Source organism: Phyllobates terribilis, unplaced genomic scaffold (genome assembly GCF_046119375.1).
Source record: "Phyllobates terribilis strain yellow unplaced genomic scaffold, ASM4611937v1 Scaffold_2__4_contigs__length_985480577, whole genome shotgun sequence".
In the NCBI taxonomy this organism is placed as follows: domain Eukaryota; kingdom Metazoa; phylum Chordata; class Amphibia; order Anura; family Dendrobatidae; genus Phyllobates; species Phyllobates terribilis.
In genome coordinates, this window is record NW_027362762.1 from 422147253 (window position 1) to 422169252 (window position 22000).

General features: G+C 44.5%; 1 protein-coding gene across 1 annotated transcript in view; it reads right to left on the reverse strand.

The window, feature by feature from the left end:
• Positions 1–1758: 1758 nt before the first annotated feature.
• RCC1L (RCC1 like) overlaps positions 1759–22000 on the reverse strand; it is a 41433-nt gene continuing 21191 nt past the window's right edge. The window contains exons 8-12 of the mRNA XM_073665156.1: positions 19447–19628; positions 18967–19054; positions 15909–16082; positions 8202–8287; positions 1759–3666 (exon numbers count right to left, since the gene is read on the reverse strand). Of these exons, the coding sequence (XP_073521257.1) occupies positions 3589–3666; positions 8202–8287; positions 15909–16082; positions 18967–19054; positions 19447–19628 (608 nt within the window). The 3' untranslated portion in view covers positions 1759–3588. The remainder of the gene's footprint in view (positions 3667–8201; positions 8288–15908; positions 16083–18966; positions 19055–19446; positions 19629–22000) is intronic.

Sequence of the window (22000 nt, forward strand, 5' to 3'; positions counted from 1 at the left end):
GTCAAGAGTGGGAGAAGAGGGTTGCATTGACAATCCAACACAATGGGCAGCACTTTGAACACATTTTATAAGTGGTCATAAACTTGTAAATAACTCATGAAAGAATAAAATTATGTTAAACCCAAGCACAGCATTGTTTTTCTTATGAAATTCTCAATAAGTTTGATGTGTCACATGACCCTCTTCCCATTGAAAAAATAAAGTTGGATCCAAAATGGCCAACTTCAAAATGGCCGCCATGGTCACCACCCATCTAGAAGCCCCCCCCCCCATATACTAATGTGCCACAAACAAGAAGTTGATATCACCAACCATTCCCATTTTATTTAGGTGTATACATATAAATGACCCACCCTGTATTTCAAATAAAGTGTTTACACTGTGTCTGTGTGTTTCTTTACTTTATTTGGTCATGAAAAGGTCTGATTGACACCTTGACATGACCAAACAAAAGAGCTGGGTGTCAGCTAGTCCCATTCACCCAATCTTCATTAGCATTTCTATTCATATAATTTATGCGACGGCTGTGAGCTGTTTTGTTTTTTTTAGCCTGGGAAGGTGCCATTAAATAACATCTCACAGCTGGTTCATTAGCTCCTACGTCCCCCGATCAGCACTCAGCAGCGCTTTGGACACAACATATTTATGTGGCGTCCAAAATGCAGTGCTCTAATGCCGCACTTTTGTTGTCGGTACATGTGAATCCACCGCATATAATGACACTTCAATCCGCTACAGAAATTGACATGCTGCCGGTGAGTTTGGGTACATGGCCACAGTCAGGAGCCGCTGCAGGTTTGACGCTGCATGTATATACAGCGTCAAACCCGCAGCGTCCAGATGTTACAGCATAGTGGATGGGATCTCTAGACATCCCATGTCCGCTATGCATACATCAGAGGCTGCGAATCACCCGTGGACACTGACATGCGGTGCGTCTTTCAGGACCGCAGCGTGTCAATTTCTCTTGCAGAGTCGTTAGTCTCCCCAACAGAAATTTGACCACTAGAAAGTATTGAATGCGGTAAATCTGCATGGTTCAGCGAACACACATGAATTTACCTACATTCAATAGAAAGCAATGTTTTGGACGCAGCAAAAATTTGCGTCCCAAGCGCTGCTACGTCTGAATTATGGGCACAGAGCCTAAAATAAAAAAAAAAAAAAAAAAAAAAAAGAGGCGTGGGCACCCGCGTCATTTTTGTAACCAGCAGAGGGAAAGCCGACCGCTGGGGGTTGATATTAGTAGCCACAGAAGGGGCCATTAACCAACAATGTTCCATGGCTATTAATATCAGCCCACAGCTGTTTGTTTAGCCTTTACTGGCTAGATTACAGGGGGACCCCAGAAAAAAATTGACGTGGGGACCCCTATAAAATCTAACCAGCAAAGGCTAAACTAGACAGCTGGGGGCTGATATTAATAGCCATGGAAGGGCCAATGGATACTAGCCCCCTCCACAGCTATTAATATCACCCCTCAGCAGTCCCAGAAATGGCGCATCCATAAGATGCACCAATTCTGGCGCTTAGCCTCGCTCTTCCCACTGCCCTGTAGCGGTGGCAGTGGGGTAAGGGGGTTGGGGTTCACGTCAGCCTTGTATTGGCGGCTGACTTGAAGCCCAGGTTAGTAATGGAGGGCGTCTATAAGACTCCCCAATTACTAACCGCGTGGTAAAATGGTTGTTGCTTTTTCAATAAAAGACACGGCCATAATAAAGTATTTTAATGAAATAAAACACACACGGTTCTATAATTTTTTTCTATTACACGCCTCCGCGAAGCCCTCGATCTTCTGAAAAAACGTAAAACAAAACATCCGTATCCCTCACCTTTCTGCCATCAACGACACAGTCCACGTAACGCCAAGTGTCCCACGACAATCTGCGTCACTTCTACAGCAGTGACATCAGCCATCACTGATGTCACAGCTGTAGAATACAGCACTGTATACTGACAGGGGTGTAAAATCAGCCCCTGTCAGTATACATGCTGCAGGAGGTCACTGGGGTTCATCAGCTGATGAGCCCCGGTGAGCTAGAGACCGTGGGAACATTCTTGTGAATGTCCCCACGGTGAGCATCAGCTGATCAGTCATGAGACAGCAGGTCCTGCCAGTACACTGCAGAACGCGAGCCCACGCCCTGCAGGGTACTGCTGGCCGCCGACAAGAGAGGATCGCCGCTGGGGACCAGGAGGACACCGGGGGCTGCCTGACAGGGGAGTATGAGGTTTTCTCTTTTATTTTTACTTTTTTATTCTTTTTTTTTTTTCTTTTTTTCTTTTTTTTTTTTTTACTAGTGCGGGCACGTGGGCTGGGAAGAGCAAACTGCTGCTTCTCCCATCCACGCTGCTCTTTCTGTTATCAGCCAGAGCAGTGGTCGGATGAGAGAACTAGCAGCCTCCTCTCCCGACTCGGGTACCAGCCGCAGTGCGATTCCGGTGCAATTTTGCGCCTATTTTCATTAAAAGGCAGCAAATTCGCATGTATAGATATTATACATGCGGGTTTGCTGCGATTCAATGCAAGTCAATGGGCGCGATTTCGCGGCAGAATCACGCCTGAATTGGTTATGCTGCGGTTTTTGCCGCAATGATAATCTGCAGCGGAAATTTCCGCATCATGTGCTATACATGGCAGACCTATTACCAAGCGGTTTTAATGCGTTTCCGCGGAAACGCATTAAAACCGCATCTTGTGAACTCAGCCCAACTCAAATTTTCTTAAAATTTGGTGTGTGTGTGGGGGGGAATTGCTTAAAAAAAACTGAGATAGCTTGAAAATATCAGGAGTTTCAAAGACAATAAAGTAATTGACTAATCAGTAATGTTTTACAATTTTTTTTTGCATAGACTTATCCATAATAAAAAAAATGTTTATTTTAAAAAGCTCCATATTTACAGTCAATTGAAAGCTATATTTATGCCATAAGCACAGCTCATTTACCAAAACACATGGCATTGTTGGCCAAGTTCCACCTTTACACTATTATACAAGAGTATTTAAAGGAAATCTGTCCGTAAGATCAACCACCCCACCTCCAAACCACACATATAGGTATGCAGCTCTTTAACATGTAAACCCATCAACACCTTTATATTTTATATCTATCTGTTGCTACGTTTCAAATATATTAGCATTTTCATTCATAAGCAAATTAGGTGTCAAGTGCTCTGGGCGTGGCAGAGCACTCTCCTCCCCTCCAACAAGCACCAGCATCTTTAGCTTGATTCATAGCTCACTGTCTGATTTCTTTGTGTGGACCTTTACTACACACGGAAAGTAAGCAATCAATCAATCTAAAGAGTCTGATGTTGGAGGGAAACAACCTTGGGAGGCAAAAGGATCCTTAAGTGCTCTGTCACGCCCAGAGCACTGAATACCTCATTGGCATACAAATTAAATGCTACTGAAATGTGAATGCAGCAACAGATTGAAACGTAAATCCATCGACACCTTTATATTTTCTAAGACCAGTGTGTCTATAAATGCAGTTTTAGAGGTTGATCTTACTGACAGATTCCCTTTCATGTGTCCAACCTGAAGAACAGCATGTAACATAGAATAACGAATATTTTTCTTCTTCATCAGTTAAGTGACTTCACAAGTGCTACCATGTGGTCAACACCACAAGCGACTTCCACTACTTCTCCAGGTACAGTTACCTTCAAGGAAATAAAGAAAGAAAAAAAAAGTAATAGGTAACACATGATGATGTTCAAAACAACATAAAGAGAGGATTTTTGTACTTTAAGAACACATCTCAAAAAGTTTGCCACACTCCAGCAGGCTACACCTGTCTATATTATGGTTTCTTGTGTCCCCAATGAGGCATCCAAAAAATAATTTTTATGTCACGCTCCTTAAACAACATACACATAAAGAAACTTGAGTCAGTAAGATCAAGATTTGTGTTGCAGTAATATGGGACAAATGATGAGTGGTCTTTGAATGGAAACATCTAAGGTAAGAACATTGACCCTAATTCATCAAAGTGTTTTACCAGAAAACTGGGGTAAAGCACTTTAAAAACTCACAAAACTGTTGTGCGAGTTGAACTGAACATACACGTTGTGGCTTTTGGTGTCTACACAACTCTTTTTGCAGTTCTGACAAAATGAGCGGAGCTGGAGAGGAATCAGGGCATGGCTATGCCCATCCATCTAATTCAACAATAGTGGTGGCGTTTCTTACACCAGAAATGTTACTCCAGTCTTTGAATGAATTAATTTGGAGCTTCTTATTCCTGCATGCATCTCATTAAGACTGGCATCAAACGCTGGTCTTAATAAATCAGGACCATTGTCTTTATTCTCCCAGCTATTGTATTAAAGGGGTTTTCCACCAAATTAAAAATAGTTGCTAAATAATCTATATATAGTAGATTAGACGTCTCCATCATCCTTGCTACATTTTGGGTCACAGCAGATCCTTGTTCATAAAGGACAACATGTCCTATGTCGACATGTGGTTGAAGGGGGCTGGCTGACTATTTCAATAGCTAAGCCAACCCCCTTCTCTGATGTATAGATAGGGAAGGAATTCGTTTTACAATTGAAATTAGTAATTGGCTCACTCAGCTTCACTAATTATGGCAGTCACTTGCTGACAAAGGAAAAACTGTCCTGTATCAGGACCCAGAATGCAGCAACTAGAGGACAAAGGGTCAATCTGGCTAATAAGACTACATTAGTAAGTTATTACATTTACTACACACAGATAATTTAGCAACATTTTTTAATTTGCTGGAAAATCCCTTCAATAATAACTGTGCTGGATTCTTTAGCATATGTGACTGTACCCTGGATATTTTAGGATCCTTCCAGCAGCCCTGATATGATACATCACCCTCAAATCAATAATAATAAATAATAATAATAATTTTTATTTGTATAGCGCCAACATATTCCGCAGCACTTTACAATTACGCGGGGACATGTACAGACAATAAATTCAATACAAGGTGAGACAGTTTAAACAGTTACATTAGGAGTGAGGTCGCTGCTCGCAAGCTTACAATCTACAAGGAAAAGGGGGGACACAATAGGTGAAAAGTGCTTGTTATTTCAGGTCTGGCAATTATAATAAGTCGTGATTATCATATAAAGCTGTATGATCCGGTCATCAGCCTGTATGTTCAAGTGCAATACTCAATTACCGAGTGCAGTTATCGTGTGCATGGAGGGTGTAGAGACAGATGAACAGTAGGGGGCAGATTCTGAATAGTATTTAGGAGGGAACAGGGGAAAGTTAGTTTACTGGGTATTTGAGGTGGTAGGCTTGTTTAAAGAGATGGGTTTTTAAAGCGCGCTTGAAGACATCGGGGCTAGGCATCAATCAGATCGTCTGGGGTAGAGCATTCCAGAGAACTGGCGCAGCACGAGAGAAGTCTTGGAAACAGAGGTGCGAGGTTCGGATTATGGGGGATGTTAGTCTTAGGTCATTTGTGGAACGGAGGGCACGTGTAGGACGATAGACTGAGATGAGAGAGGAGATAGAAGGTGGTGCAGAACTGTGGAGAGCTTTGTGGGTGAGAGCAATGAGTTTATATTGGACCCTGTTGCGAATGGGTAACCAGTGTAATGACTGGCACAAGGTGGAGGCATTGGTGAAGCGGCTGGACAGAAATACGACCCTGGCTGCCGCATTCACGACAGATTGGTAAGAGGGAGACCGATCAGAAGAGAGTTGCAGTAGTCCAGACGAGAGTGAATAAGAGCGACAGTAAGAGTTTAGCAGTTTCAAAAGTGAGAAAAGATCGGATTCTCGAGATGTTTTTAAGATGCAGGTGACAAGAGCGAGTGAGTGATCGGATATAGGGAGTAAAGGAAAGGTTAGTGTCGAATATGACCCCAAGGCAGCGGGCGTGCTGCTTGGGAGTTATGGTTGAACCCTCCAAGGTAATTTCGATGTTAGGTAGAGTTAAGTTAGTAGAGGGGGGAAACATAAGAAGTTCAGTTTTGGAGAGATTCAGTTTAAGATAGAGGGAGGACATGATGCTAGACACAGCAGACAAACAATACTTGGTATTTTGTATTAGGGTAGGGGTGATGTCAGGGGAAGAAGTGTATGATTGGGTGTTGTCAGCATAGAGATGATACTGGAACCCAAATCTGCTGATTGTTTGTCCAATAGGGGCAGTGTATAGAGAGAAGAGGAGGGGGCCTAGGACTGAGCCCTGCGGAACCCCGATAGTAAGGGGATGAGGAGGGGAAGAGGAGCCGGCAAAAGATACAGTGAAGGAGCGGTCAGAGAGGTAGGAGGAGAACCAGGAGAGAACGGTTTCCTTGAGGCCTATAGAGCGGAGCATAGTGAGGAGGAGCTGGTGATCCACAGTGTCAAATGCTGCAGAGATCCAGGAGAATCAGCAGGGAGTGACCTTTGGATTTGGCTGTTAGGAGATCATTAGAGACTTTAGTGAGGGCAGTTTCAGTGGAGTGTAAGGAGCGGAAACCAGATTGTAGAGGGTCGAGGAGAGAGTTATCTGAGAGATAGCGGATTAGACGGGAGTGGACCAAGCGTTCCAGGAGTTTAGAGATGAAAGGAAGATTAGAGACAGGTCTGTAGTTAGCAGCGCATACCCAAAGAAAGAGAGAGGTTAAATATTTTAGTCAGGTGAGTGGTGACCACCGGTGAGAGGGACTGCAGGAGATGTGAAGGAATGGGGTCACTGTTGCAGGTTGTAGGCCGAGAAGAAGCGAGGAGCTGGGTAACTTCTTCTGTGACAGGCTCAAGGATGGCAAGTGAGCTTGAAGTGCGGCAGTGAAGGGGATCCAGGCACTGAGGAGATTGGGCTGAGATGTCCTGATGGATGTGGTTGACTTTTTCAAAGAAATAAGTGGCCAGATCCTCCCCGCTGAGGTTGGTGGTGGGGGCCTGTGCTTTAGGTTTCAGGAGGGAGTTTAAGGTTTCGAAAAGTCGTTTTGGATTGTTGGACATTGAAGTGATGAGGGTGGTGAAGTAGGATTGTTTGGCCAGATGAAGGGCAAAATTATAGGTTTTGAGCATGAATTTATAGTGAATGAAGTCCTCTGCTAAAAGAGATTTTCTCCACTGACGCTCAGCACACCTTGAGCAACGTTGAAGAAAACGTGTTTGCATCGTGTGCCAGGGCTGCCGTTGTCTGTGTCGGATCTTTCTGCGAGTAGAAGGAGCCGCTTCATCTAGGGCACTCTTCAGTGTATTATTGTAGTGTGACAATGCTAAGTCTGGACAAGAGAAGGAGGAGATGGGGGCTAAAGATGTGTGGAGATTGTCCATAAGCTCCTGGGTATTAATGGTACGTGTATTCCTATAAGTGTGGTAAGTGGGGGTGTCCCGGGTGAGGAGACAATTCTTAACAGAGAAGGAAAAAAGGTTGTGGTCCGAGAGCGGGAGAGGGGAGTTTGTAAAGTCATCCAGCGAGCAGAGACTGGAAAAAAACAGGTCCAGAGTATTCCAGTCTTCATGGGTAGGAGAATTAGTAAACTGTGAGAGACGGAATGAAGAGGTTAGAGAAAGTAGATGAGAGGCAGATTGGGAGAGGGGATCATCGATGGGGATGTTAAAGTCGCCCATGATGAGGGTGGGGATGTCACAGGATAGAAAGTGAGGAAGCCAGGTGGCAAAGTGATCAAGAACTGGCGGGAGGAGCCTGGAGGGCGATACACAACTGCCACTCGCAGAGAGAAGGGTTTAAAGAGTCTGATGGTGTGGACTTCAAAGGAAGGAAACATAAGTGAGGGATCTGGGGGGGGATGACCTGGAAAGCACATTGTGAGGAAAGGAGCAGACCAACACCTCCACCCTGTCTGTTGCCAGGTCTGGCGGTATGTGAGAATTTCAGCCCACCAAACGAGAGAGCAGCAGCAGCGGTGGTGTCTGGCTGATGAATCCAGGTTTCAGTGATAGCCAGAAGGTTAAGGGAATTAGAGAGGAAAAAATCATGGATGTAAGTTAGTTTGTTACACACAGACCGTGTGTTCCAGAGAGCACAATGGAAATCGATTTGAGAGGGCATGCACTGAAAGTTAATAAGATTAGCAGGGTTTCTATATGCAGCTGGAGGAGAGTAATGTATGCTAGTGGAGGGGGGCCCAGGGTTGGGGGGAGATGTCGACTGCGACAAGTAAAAGGAGAAAAAAAAGAGAAAGAGCAGGTGGTCTAAATCAAACATAAAAGAGAGAGAAAAGCTTTGCCGATATGTAGGAAGGTATCTTACCCGCCATGGAAAATACTGATCATCAAATCTTCCTGTACCCAAGCAGCCTCTCATATTTTTACCCCAAACAAATAGTTCCCCACCATCTGCAAAGCAAAACAAAAAGTATAAAAAAGAAACACTGTCAATACTAAATTACAGCAATTTATTAAAAAAATGGTTTATATATGAAATGCAATCTTATGATCGCCGTGTTGCAACATGTGGGGAAGCCTTTGGAACGTGCACATCTTAAGTATTTGCTGCAGATATTTCTGCACCAAAAAAGTGTCTCTTGGCAGGAAAAAACTCTGGGTAAAATACACAATTTTTTTACCTTAAATTTTCCCCAAGTACTGGAATGGGTGAAAAACACCAAATCAAGCAAATGTGCAATAAGCAATGTGTGCATGAGAGTTCACAGATCTCACTCACATTATAAACCTATCAAGAACAAATCAGAGTATAGGGATAAAAATCTAATATTAAATTGAATAAACATATAATTAAGCATCAAACAACTATTACAAAGTATCACATATATTGACAGGTAACAGAAACAGAGAACACACGGCTAGGCTCCCTACCACAAAAATGTGAATAACCACTCATTAAAATATAGGTTATACATCATAACGTGAGTAATGGATAGAGAAAGGGAACACTAGGATCTGGATATTGAAATATCTATTTTGAATATTATCATTTCACTATATTAGACCCAGACCACAATACCACTGGCCCTAATCAATATGAGCAAGCCATGGCCCTGCATATATCAAGTATCCAGACTAGCTGACCTGGTAATATCAGCAATGTGGACCACAATATGCAGCCACAAGAGGGATTATATATCTAAGTTCATGTTGCCGGACCAAGGACCAGCGGTAGAGAGGAATTAGCCAAGAAAACGCCTCGACGCGCGTTTCATCGTCTCACACTGCAGCGGTATTAGGTATAGGTATTACCTATATTTTAATGAGTGGTTATTCACATTTTTGGGGTAGGGAGCATAGCCCCGTGTTCTCTGGTTCTGTTACCTGTCAATATATCTGATACTTTGCAATAGTTGTTTGATGTTTAATTATATATTTATTCAATAAAATGTAGATTTTTATCCCTACACTCTGGTTTGTTCTTGATAGCTTTATAGTTAGAACATGTACTATTCCTCTATAGATACAAAGTCCCCTCTGAATACTACCATCTCTCACTCACATTGCTGCTACTAAAAAATGCTTGTTTTTAGAACAAATCTGCGTGGCAAAAATGCAGCAAATACTTAACGTGTGCACATACAGAAATTTCTGCACCAAAAATATTGCACCAAAACGCTGCAATTTATATTACCAGCAAAATGAATACGATTTCTGAAATCTTATGCACAATGCTGCTTATTTTTTCAAGTAGTTTAATATCTGCAAGTCAATTCTTTTAGCGTTTTTGCAGCGTTTCTCAGTCATTCAAATAAATGACAAAAGCCCATAAAAAAAAAAAACACATGCATTTTACGCAGTGTTTTTTCCTGCTAAGAGACATGTTTTTGGTGCATTTTGGTCTTGTTTTATCCGTGCAGTTTTTGTCACAAAAAGTGAAGGAATTCCTAGTACCAGCAAAGTGAATGAGATTCCTGAAAGTCTCATGCACGCGCTCCCTTAGGGAGAATATTCAGAAATCGGTGAAAGTGGTTTCTCTATGGAAGTATGTGATGCACAAACCGGCAGCGGGTTCCCCGACTCAAACTTGACAGACTTCTAGGCAAATATGAGGCTCTTCAGTTCAGGTCAAGGGACCCGCGGCCAGTCTGCGCATCATGGTCCGTACACAAACCACGTTTTACGGATGTCCGAATATGGCCCTTATGGTTCTAACCGATTAAAGGGGATTCATCAGCAGGATAGTGGCAAACATATCACTGTCTGGTGAACATGTTCTATCAGACATGAGAAGCTGAGAAACCTTTGATTTCCCCCAAAAAGATCCTAGTTACTTACCGGTAACGGGATTTTACAGAGCCCATGACAGCACCACCTGAGAGAGGGTATCCGCCCACCAAGGACAGGAACCTACTGAATAAAAAGGCGGTACCTCTCCTCCGCATCAGTTTTTTGTTTCAGAGCATGAGAGGGCCTCCGAAGACAGGTTAATACATAACCACCACCTCAACATATGTACTAAACACCTTAAAAAAAGTGCACACCACAGTGATAAAAGGGAGGGAATTAATAGGGTGCTGTCATGGGCTCTGTAAAATCCCGTTACCGGTAAGTAACTAGGATCTTTTCCCCTTCTCCCATGACAGCACCACCTGAGAGATTTATAGAGATTAAATACCAGAGGGAGGGATCACCGCTTGCAACACCTTTCTACCAAAGGACAGATCAGTAGAAGAGGAAAGGTCAAGACGGTAATGTTTGTAAAATGTAGCAGGGGATGACCAAGTTGCCGCCTTACATATAATGTCGATGGGCACATCCGCCTTCTCAGCCCAGGAAGCAGCTACCGCTCTGGTGGAATGGGCCTTCAGGTTCTCAGGAACCGGCAGATTGCTAGAAGAGTAGGCTAAGGTAATAGTATCCCTGACCCATCTAGCTATGGTCCCCCTTGTAACCTTAAGTCCTTTCCTAGCCCCCTGAAAGGATATAAATAAAGCGTCACTCTTTCTCCAGGCTTTTGTCACTTCCAAATACTGGACTAACACCCTCCTAACATCTAAGGTGTGAAGCTTATATTCCTCAGAATCCCTAGGATTAGGATAGAAGGAAGGGAGAGTGATTACTTGCGTCCTATGGAACTTGGAGGCTACCTTTGGAAGATAGGCCGGGTCTGGTCTTAAGATTACTCTATCCATACATACTTGAGTGAATGGATGGTTAATGGATAGTGCGTGTAAGTCACTGACTCTACGAGCTGATGTCAGGGCCACCAATAGCGCAGTCTTTAAAGTTAAGATTTTTTCTGAAACCTTCTCTAAGGGCTCGAAGGGAGGTTTGGTTAATGCTTCCAGAACTAAATTAAGGTCCCAAGGAGGCATTCTTGGAACAGGAATAGGTCTGGATCTATGACAGGCTTTAATAAATCTAATGATACATCTATTTGCTGCCAAGTCATAATTATACAGTGCCCCCAGAGCAGATACCTGTACCTTAAGAGTACTGGTGGCTAGTCCCATGTTTAACCCCTTCTGGAGGAATTCTAGTATGGCCTCAATAGGAACCCTCCCTTTGGCAGACTGACCCGAGGTAGACAAGAACTTAGCCCAGGTTCTACCATAGATTCTAGTTGTTATCGGCTTTCTACTTGCTAGAAGGGTAGTAACAAGATCTGGAGAAAACCCCCTTTGCGTCAATAGCGACCTCTCAAAATCCAAGCCGTCAAATGCAGGCCCGCTCTTTGGGGATGACAGACTGGGCCCTGCCTGAGGAGATCCGGGATGTCCGGAAGAACCCATGGATCTGCTTGGGACATTCTCTTCATCCAAGTGAACCATGGTCTCTTGGGCCAGAACGGGGCGATCAATATAACCCTCGCCCGTTCCTCTCGGATCTTCCTCAGGATAGTAGGGATCAGTACTAAAGGGGGAAAGGCATAAGCTAGAGTGAAATCCCACTGAATCTGCAGCGCGTCCACCGCAAACGCCCCCTCTTTTGGATTCAGGGAGCAAAAGGTTTCGGTCTTCCGATTGTGTCTGTTTGCAAACAGATCTATCTGGGGCTGTCCCCACCGATCCACAATCTGCTGAAAAACGGCTGGATTCAACTCCCACTCTCCTTGTTTCAAGATGTGACGACTCAAGAAATGGGCCTTTATGTTCTCTTCCCCTTTTATATGCAGTGCCGAGAGCGTAACCAGCCGACTCTCGGCAAACCTGAAGATCTGATCCGCTATTAACATCAGAGGGAGAGACCTGGTACCCCCTTGATGATTGATGTAGGCGACTGTTGATCTGTTGTCTGACATTATCCTGACGTGAGGACCCTGAAGAACAGAACTGAATTCTTTTAGCGCGTTTCTGGCTGCCAACAGCTCTTTCATGTTGGAAGAGAGGCTTGTCTCGCTGTCCGACCAGAGGCCTTGTACAGAACGATCCCTTAGGTGAGCTCCCCAACCTTCCGCACTTGCGTCTGTTGTAATTGTATCCGACACCTGGAAGGTCCAAGGAACCCCCAAAGATAGGTTGACCGGAGATGTCCACCAGTCCAGGGAGTTGATCACAACATCTGGAAGAGATATTTTCCCATTCAGGCGACCTTTGAGCCGCCTGTCTGCTGCCAGAATCTCCTGTTGAAGACATCTGGAATGGTGCTGGGCCCACTGAACCGCCGGAATGCAAGACGTCATTGTACCCAACAGAGACATTGCACTCCTCAGGGTGATGGTCGGATTGCTGACAATCTGAGATGTTAGGGATCTGATCTTCAGTTTCTTTCCCTCTGGCAGAAGACAGGTTTGGTTTTCCGAGTCCAGAATGAGACCCAGGAAAGACTGAACCCTCTTTGGTTCCAGCCTTGACTTCTCCAGATTTAACAGCCAACCTAGGCGTCTTAGACTGGCCATGACGTCCGCCAGGGCTAGAGCACAGAGTTGACTTGATCTGCCCACTACTAAGAAGTCGTCCAGATAAGGGATGACTAAAATATCTCTTTCCCTCAAGTGCGCTGTGACCTCCAGAATGATTTTTGTGAAGACTCTCGGCGCCATGGAAATGCCAAAGGGAAGAGCTGCGAACTGAAAATGCCTTACGTGCCTGCCGAATTGTACAGCTACTCTTAGAAACTGTTGATGATCTGGCAAAATCGGGACGTGGTAGTAGGCGTCCTTCAGATCGAGGACGCACATAAAACAGTCCGGAAATAACATCTTTATGGCTGATTTTATTGTTTCCATCTTGAAAGGCCTGTAGATTAAATGGTCGTTCAGTCTCTTTAAGTTCGCAATGGTCCTGAAGGAGCCGTCCGGCTTCTTTATTAGGAAGAGGGTCGAATAGAATCCTCTTCCTTGCTCGGGTGCAGGTGTTTCCACCAGAACTCCTTTCCTGAGCAGAGAGAGAACTTCCTGCTGTAAGGCTATCTGTTCCACTAAACCTCTGGGGGCTGATATTTTGACAGTGTTCTTGGGCCTGCTCTTGAACTCTAGTGTGAGCCCCCTCCTGATTATCCCTAAGATCCAAGAATTGGATGAAATTTTCTTCCAGGCAGGCAGGAAGTGGGACAATCTTCCTCCCACCTGGGGGGAACTGTCACTTAGGGGCTTTCTTATTCTCGGAGGAGGGACCCCCAAACATGAAGCCTCTGCTATACGGCTTTCGGTCTTTCCAGCTACCTTGGTCTCTGGGAGCTTTACTGCAGCTGTATTTTCTCTTCCGAAAGGAACTGTTAAATCGGGAACCAGACACCGTGGGAAATCCATGTTTTTTGTCTGCGGCTTTATCTAGGATGTCATCTAGACCTTTGCCGAACAAGAAGTCCCCCTCACAAGGGATTGAGCACAGTTTAGACTTTGACTGCACATCTCCTGGCCAGCTCTTGAGCCATAGCGCCCTACGGGCTGCATTAGAGAGGTTTGCAGACCGGGCAGCCAGCCTAACTGAATCTGCCGATGCATCTGCCAGGAATGCAGCCGCTCCCTGCACAAGAGGAAGGTCTGATAGAATTTTCTCCCTGGACACATTCCCCCTGATCTGGTCTTCCAATTGTTGAAGCCAGATCATCATAGATCTAGCAGTGCAGGTCGCTGCTACTGCCGGTTTAAGGGCCCCTGCTGACGACTCCCAGGTTTGCTTAAGGAAGGACTCCGCTTTTTTATCCAGCGGGTCTTTTAAGGCTCCTAAATCTTCAAAGGGCAGAGTGGATTTTTTTGAAGATTTTGAAATGGCCACGTCAATCTTAGGGGTTTTGTCCCATTTAGCCGCATCCTCATCCTCAAAGGGGTACCTCCGCTTGGAGGATGACGGCAGCTGACCCTTCCTCTCCGGTTTCTTCCATTCCCTTTCTATCAGAGATTTAATCCTGTCATTGACCGGGAATGAGCGTCTCCTCCTTTGGTCTAAGCCCCCGAACATAACATCCTGGACTGTTCTGGGCACTTTGGTATCGGTAATACCCATAGTCCCTCTGACGGCTTTAACTAGTCTCTCAGTATTATCAACCGAAAAACAAGGTCTGCCCCCTCCATTATCATCCAAAGACTCCGATGACGATGAGGAGTGATTAGAGGAGGAAGGCAGTTCTCTCGTAAAACGGGACTCCACTGATTCCTCTGATTCTGAAGAAACTAGTTTTCGCTTCTTCTTTTTGAGTGAGGTTAAGCCTCTTAAAGACTCTCTGACCTCTGTCTGGATTAGATCCTTTAATTCTAAAGAAAACCTGGGGGACTCCTCTGCAATGGTTTTCTGAATACAGTCTGAGCATAGGTTTTTGGCATAGGAGGTGGGAAGACCGATTTTGCATAAAGCACACTCCCTGTTTTTATTTTTAGCACTACACTTCTTCGCCTCCTGCCCCAAGAAATAAAAGGAGAAGAAGGAGGAAAAGAGAGAGAGAGAGAGAAGAGCACATTATTCAAGGTGAGACTTTCACGAAGATCACTCACCACACTGCCGTTCAGACTAGGGTACCGGAGGCGGTGGTTGCCGTTCACATGAGGGCTCCCATCTGGCGGAGGTGGACTGACGAAGTCTTTTCTGACCAGTCTTGCCGGAACTCGTACGCCCCTCACTGCTGTGACTTTGTCGATGGGAAGATTCCCGTTCCATTTGTTTGAGCTGCTTGCGCTGCTTTGATGGCTGTGGCTGCTGCTGTACTTCCTGTGGCGGTGACAGCTGCTGCCCAGGTGACTGCGGTTCCTCATTTATCATGGCGGGGATGCAGACACCGCCATCCTGATTGCTCCCCATCCTTAAAAGCAGTAGGGCTCCACCTCCTTTAGGCTCCTCCCCTTCCGCAGCGTGCTCATCTCTCTTTTTCCTTTTTTTTTTAATTTTAGCCAGCTGGCGCGCTACCCGCAAATCCACCTGCCTCTGCGCGTGCGCAGCCCAGCGGCACCCGGCGCGCTTGCAGCGGGATGACAGCTTCCCACCCGCGCATGCGCAGACCCGGTTTCCGGCGCACTCCGTGATAGGGCGCGTCAGCACCCCGCGCGTGCGCAGCCCGGACTTCCGGCGTGCTCCGTCAGAGGGTGCGACGCGACCCCCACGTGCGCAGCCCGGAAGACCTGCCGGCCGGCGTGCTCAGTTCATCTTTGCGAGGCGCAGACCCGGCCGCAGGCCCCGGCGCACGCGGGGAGGCATCCGAAGGAAAACAGCACCTCCTCCCCACACACAGACCCGGGCAGCAGCCAGACGGGCTGGGAACAGGGACCATCTGCTGCTTCCACGGCCTCCAGGCCGCACCGTCCATAATCCAGGTACGTGAGGTACCACCTGGTGAGGCTCCCATCAGGGACAGGAACCAAAAACTGATGCGGAGGAGAGGTACCGCCTTTTTATTCAGTAGGTTCCTGTCCTTGGTGGGCAGATACCCTCTCTCAGGTGGTGCTGTCATGGGAGAAGGGGAAAAATAATTTTTGCCATTTAAAAATGCTTTTCTTTTCCCATGTTAACCCACTTTTCTGGAAGAAAGCCGTGCCATCAACTAATATATATACTGCTTACCTTATTACAATAGAATTAATAATTCTAAATTATCAGTTTTGGGATGTAGATCTTTTTCAAAAGTTAGAATAACTTACTTGTTACTGCAGCAAAGTGGCCAAGGCCCGAGGAGATCATAGACACCCTCACGTTTGGGTTGAAGTCGTTTAAGCCAAACAGAGTTGGAGGAATTATTTCTGGGATGGAAGACTCTGTAAAGTGTGGTCCCTTTCCAAGAATACCATAACCCCATACAAAGACATTTCCATCCTCTACAATAACAGAGAAAATAGAATTATTCAACAACAAAATGTAACATTCATTAAAAGGGGTATTCCCATCTCCAAGATCCTATCCCAAAATGTAGTAGGTGTAATAATAATAATATTAGAAAATACCTCCAATTAGAAATGTAGTATAGTTTTTCTGATTCACTATGTCTCTCTCCTCATGAGCAGGTATTGCAGGACCTTAGGTATCCATGGTTACAACTACTGATATAGTGACAGTTAGCTAATTGCTAGTGGTCATAACCATGGATACCTAAGGTTCTGCAAAGCCTGCACATGAGGAAAGGGACATTGCGAATCAGAAGAACAATACTACATTTCTATGTCTCTTTCCTCATGTGTAGGCATTGCAGGACCTTAGGTATCCATGGTTACGACTACTAGCAACTAGCTAACTGTCACTATATCAGTGGTCGTAACCATGGATACTTAAGGTCCTGCAATTCCAGTACACGAGGAAAGAGACATTGCGAATCAGAGAAACTATACTACATTTCTAATTGGAGGTATTTGCTAATATTATAATTATTACCCCTATTACATATTGGGATAGGATCTTGGAGATGGGAATACCCCTTTAAAGAATATCTTTAACCCCTATACCCAGCAGTTTTCCGTTTTTTCTTTTTTCTTCCAAGAGCCATAACTTTTTTTTTATTTTCCTGGTCATATAGCCATATGAGGACTTGTTATCTGCGGGCAGAGTTGTACTTTTGAATGACATTCATTTTACAACAGTGTATTGGAAAAAGGGGATTAAAAAATTCCAAGTGCGTTGAAATTGCAAAAAAAAATAAAAATAGTTTTTTCGGTATATTATTTACCATATTGGTAATGACGGGCCCAGGAGACCGCTGCTGTCATGACAACCCATTGGTGCCCTGCGATCACGTCACGGGAGCGCTGATGGGAGCGTGAAATGAAGCACTCTCCATCGGCACGTGTTGAATGCCGCTATCAGTGATTGACAGTGGCAGTTAACTAGTTGACAGTCGCAGGCGGAGCACAGCTGCACCCACAGCTGTTAGAGGCAATTGATGGCTGATTAAGTCAGCCATCAAGTATGGGGAAAGATGCGGGCTCAGTGTGTGAGTCTTAAAGGGGTATTCCCATCTCCAAGATCCTATCCCAATATGTAGTAGGTATAATAATAATAATAATATTAGCAAATACCTACAATTAGAAATGTAGTATAGTATATTTGATTCGCTATGTCACTTACTTCATGCGCAGGTATTGCGGGACCTTAGGTATCCACGGTTACGGCCACTGGCAGCTAGATAACTGTCATTATATCAGTGGACGTAACCATGGATACCTAAGGTCCTGCAATGCCTGCACATGAGGAAAAAGACATAGCGAATCATAAAAACTATACTACATTTCTAATTTGAGGTATTTGCTAATATTATTATTATTACACCTACTACATACTGGGATAGGATCTTGGAGATGGGAATACCCCTTTAATTAAAGGCAGGGGACAATACATTTGACGTACAAGTATGTCAAAAGGTAGTGAAGGGGTTAAAGAGAACCTGTCGCTAGTTCACAGGTGAACTGTTTTTGCTTTTATTATATTTCTGCTGCTCCCTTGAGTATTGTGTTTTTTTTTATTCCACTATACTGTCACAGAGATATGGGCCTTTTTGTTTAGTGCAAATTTTGATGGTCTTTATCAAGAGGGCGTGACTCACAGGATAATTATGCATAACAGCCTAAAGACACGCCCCCAGAGAATCCTGTGAGCCACGCCCCCTTAGTAAAGACCATAAAAAGCAGCACTAAATAAAAAAAAGGCCCGTATCTCTGAAGCAAATGGAAATTTTAAAGACACACAGTCTGGAGTAGAATTTTTGTCTGTGTCAAGGAACATTGAGGCGCATGGCACTGAGAAGAGGCGCGGACTTAATTATGCAGCGTACCCCTGTTGACGAATTCAGCGCTATGTGCCTGAGCACTCGGGACACCTGACAGGGAACTTTACATGATCGTGACTTTGTGGTTGAGTTGCTGTATTTCCCAAAGGCTTCTACGTTTTAAAAATACCACTCACAGTTAAAATTAAAAAAACTAAGAAGTACGCAGTGACGTGGCAGTGGGCTTCATACAGTCTGATCAGAATGTTAAACTAAGAACCTCATGTTCAGTTTTAGATATTTTTGCCGAGAGGCATTAGATCAATGTATGTTTTGAAGGTGCTGTCCATTCTCTTTTCAGCTTAACAGTTAAAATGAACCTGATATTTGATACATGCTGCCCAATCAATGCGTATCATGTATTCGACACTCTGCGATCTCAGAGAAAAGCACACATTTAATAGCCGCCAGGGACTGAGACCACGCAATATATACTAATTGGACACCCCACCCGCTGACACGTCTCTGCCTATATGCACAAGCAGAAAAGACCTGTCAGTCACGGTCAGTAAGGGGGGGGGGAGAGGAGAGACCGCCAAAAGACCTGCCTGTCCGACGAGCTTGCCACGTGGCTCGGTCCCCGGGTGACCTTTACATGTAGATTTCACAGTCAATCATACCTGGCTGAGATCGCACAGTGCCTGACATGGATTAGGCACCATGTATCAGATGTCAGGTTCTCTGTAATAGTGGAATGTTTAGGAGGGAGGAAATTTCATGAAATGACTTTTGCAACAGTGGCTTCCTATTACAGCACCATGCTTGAATTAATAACGACCCATTCTTTCACAAATGTAGGTAAAGTCAAACTGTGCTCGATTTTATACACGTGACAACGGGAGAGAAGGGAAAACCTTAATATGATCAATAAGAGGGGAATCCCAACACTTTTGTTCTAGGATGTAAACTTAGAACTATAAATGTACACCATTATAGCTTATACTGACCATTCAAAAGAGCACAACTCGTCCCACCACATGCCACGTGTTTCACCTTGCCAACATTCTGGAATGGTAAGAGCCGAGGAACATTGACCTAGAACAGATAACTAATAATATTCATCTCTTACTCTCAGTACATATGGAAATACGTCATACAAGGAATGCAGTGAATGAATGGATATAGGCATTTCCTGAGACATTTTTGTTATTATGCAAAAGAAAACTTTAGACAACAATAAAATAGAATGGAAATTAAAATGCATGAAACCAAACCCATCAGTGCTGGTCACTCACAGATCTGCATCTCACATTAGTACAACTTAGGCTAAATATATTACAGGAGGAGCTGTGTGGTAAAGCCCATAATGGCCTCTCAACGTAACATGACGAGATCTAGCACAAAGGCTCAATGCCAGGTGAAATGTGTACCAAGCAGGGCATCTGTATACCCATTGTTCCTTATACTTTTATCAGAGATTATCTTACCTGTGTGAGATCTGATATACAGGCAAGCTGCAAGTATTCAGAATTTCCCCAGCCGTAAACGTCTCCTTCACTTGATACTGCCAGGCAACAATCTCCAAAAGTGGCTACCTGTACGACATTCACACCAGCCAAATCCCCAGAAACTTTGGTAGGTTTACTGCTAATGTTGTAATGCCCCAGACCTGTAAAGACATAAGAGCAAAGAGCGTTAACTACAAAATGCATAGTACCGTGAGAAAAAGTGTCTATCATTGCAGAGGTAATGGATGGTTGACCCTCTATGACAATGGGATCACATCCACACCCTCCCCGTGAAGATAATTTCTTGATTGATGGGTGTTCGATCAATAGGATCCAAACCTATTTTTATCCCCACTCAGAATGAAGGAGTTGTGTGCATGCCTGACTGCTGCTCCATTCATTCCCTATGGTGATAAAAGTTCCCTGTTCTGCCAATGCAAGGGGCTAAAAGTAGGGAACCCAGTGGACATCCACCGATCTTTAAGTGATCACCTATTATTTAGATAGGTGACAATTTATCTTCGCTAGTCAACCCCTTTAAAGAGGTTGCCTACTACTTTAGCATTGATGAGCAATCCTTAGGATAGATCATCAATGTCTGATCGGTCGGGGTCCGACAACCGGTACCCCCGCTGATCAGCTGTAATCTGTGTCAGCATCTGTCATCCAGAAGTACGTACTACTGTCGCATTATCTTTAGGGTGCCAACCCCTGCGGTCAGGGAGGTTAGAGAAATAGGGCATATTAGGGGCAGCATGGTGGCTCAGTGGTTAGCACTGTTGCTTTGCAGCGCTGGGGTCCTGGATTCAAATCCCACCAAGGACAACATCTGCAAGGAGTTTGTATGTTCTCCCTTTCTCCCTGTGTTTGCATGGGTTTCCTCCGGGTTCCTCCCACACTCCAAAGACATACTGATAGGGAATCTAGATTGTGAGCCCCAATGGGGACAGTGCCCATAATGTCTGTAAAGCGCTGTTGAATTAATGGCGCTATATAAGTGAGTAAAATAAATAAATATTAGGGTCCAGTAGTTTCTTCATGACCAATTTACCTTTAACATCATTATTGGTTGTCAATAGAGAATTTTTTACCCTTTCTTATGAAGATTTCAATTCTTTTCCACCAGTTCTACTATTATAAAATGATCGCCAATTTATTTTTATTCTTATGCACTTCTTTTGTCCTTCTCATGGGACCACTTCTCTCAGTCCTTTTTAATGCATATCTAATAAATGTTGTTTTTAGGAGGTCCTTACTTTGAGACACCCGACACCAGATATATAGTTTATGTTGTGCTCATGAGATGACGAGTCTCCCGGCCTAACTGAGGTGATTGACAGGTGCGGTGTATGTGCGGGTGCATGAGAGGGACAGGCGGAGCCCTCCCATCATGATTTCACCTGGCCCATAAACTATGTGTCTGGTGTGTTCATTTTTGTGCAGTTTTGGCAAGAGTATAAACCTGTAGCTGCCCTTACATAGGGCTGACAGATTTGCCTTGCGATACAAAAATTACAGTTTTTAACCCCTTAACAACATCTGACGTACTAATACGCGTCTGTGCCCTGGGACTTAAGAGCCAGACCCGTATTAGTACGTCATCGCGATCGCGTGCGCACACAGGCTGTGCGGGCGCGATAGCCGCCGGGTGTCAGCTGATTGTCACAGCTGACACCCGGTACTATGTGCAGGGAGCGGTCCTGCACCACTCCCAGCACATTAACCCCTGCGATGCTGCGATCGAAGTCGATCGCGGCATTGCGGGGGCAAGGGGAGGTGATCGCCGATACTCACCTCCTCTACCGGCTTCCAGCGCAGTCTGCAAAGGCTTCCCGGGTGTTGCCATGACGACCCGATGTCGTCATGACAACATCCGGGTCACCAGACAGCAGGAAGATTGTTTGGACATGCGCAGTGCATCTCCAAACAATCTTCACACTGTGCACCGCTGACAGCCTACATGGCATAGGGATGGTGCTCCATTCCTATGCCATGCAGGCGATCAGAGAAAAAAAAGTGAAAGTCCCAGAGTGGGACAAAGTAATAAAGTGTATAAACTGTCTGAAAGTGGGAAAAAAAAATTTAAAAAAAAAATTGCAAAAATATAAAAAAAATAATAATCCACCAAAAATAAAAATATAATGTACCCATCAATAAATATTATTATAAAAAAAAAACAAAAAAAACAATAAAAGTACACATATTTGGTATCGCCGCGTCCGGAACAACCTGACCTATAAAACTGTCCCACTAGTTAACCCCTTCAGTGAACACGGTAAAAAAAAAAAAAAAAAGAAGCAAAAAACAATGCTTTATCACCATATCGCCAAACAAAAAGTGGAATAACACGCGATCAAAAAGACGCATATAAATAAAAATGGTACCGCTGAAAACGTCATCTCGTCCCGCAAAAAACAAGCCGCCATACAGCTCCATCAGCCGAAAAATAAAAAAGTTATAGCTCTCAGAATAAAGCGATGCTAAAAAATATTTTTTTCTATAAAATAGCTTTTATTGTGTATAAGCGCCAAAA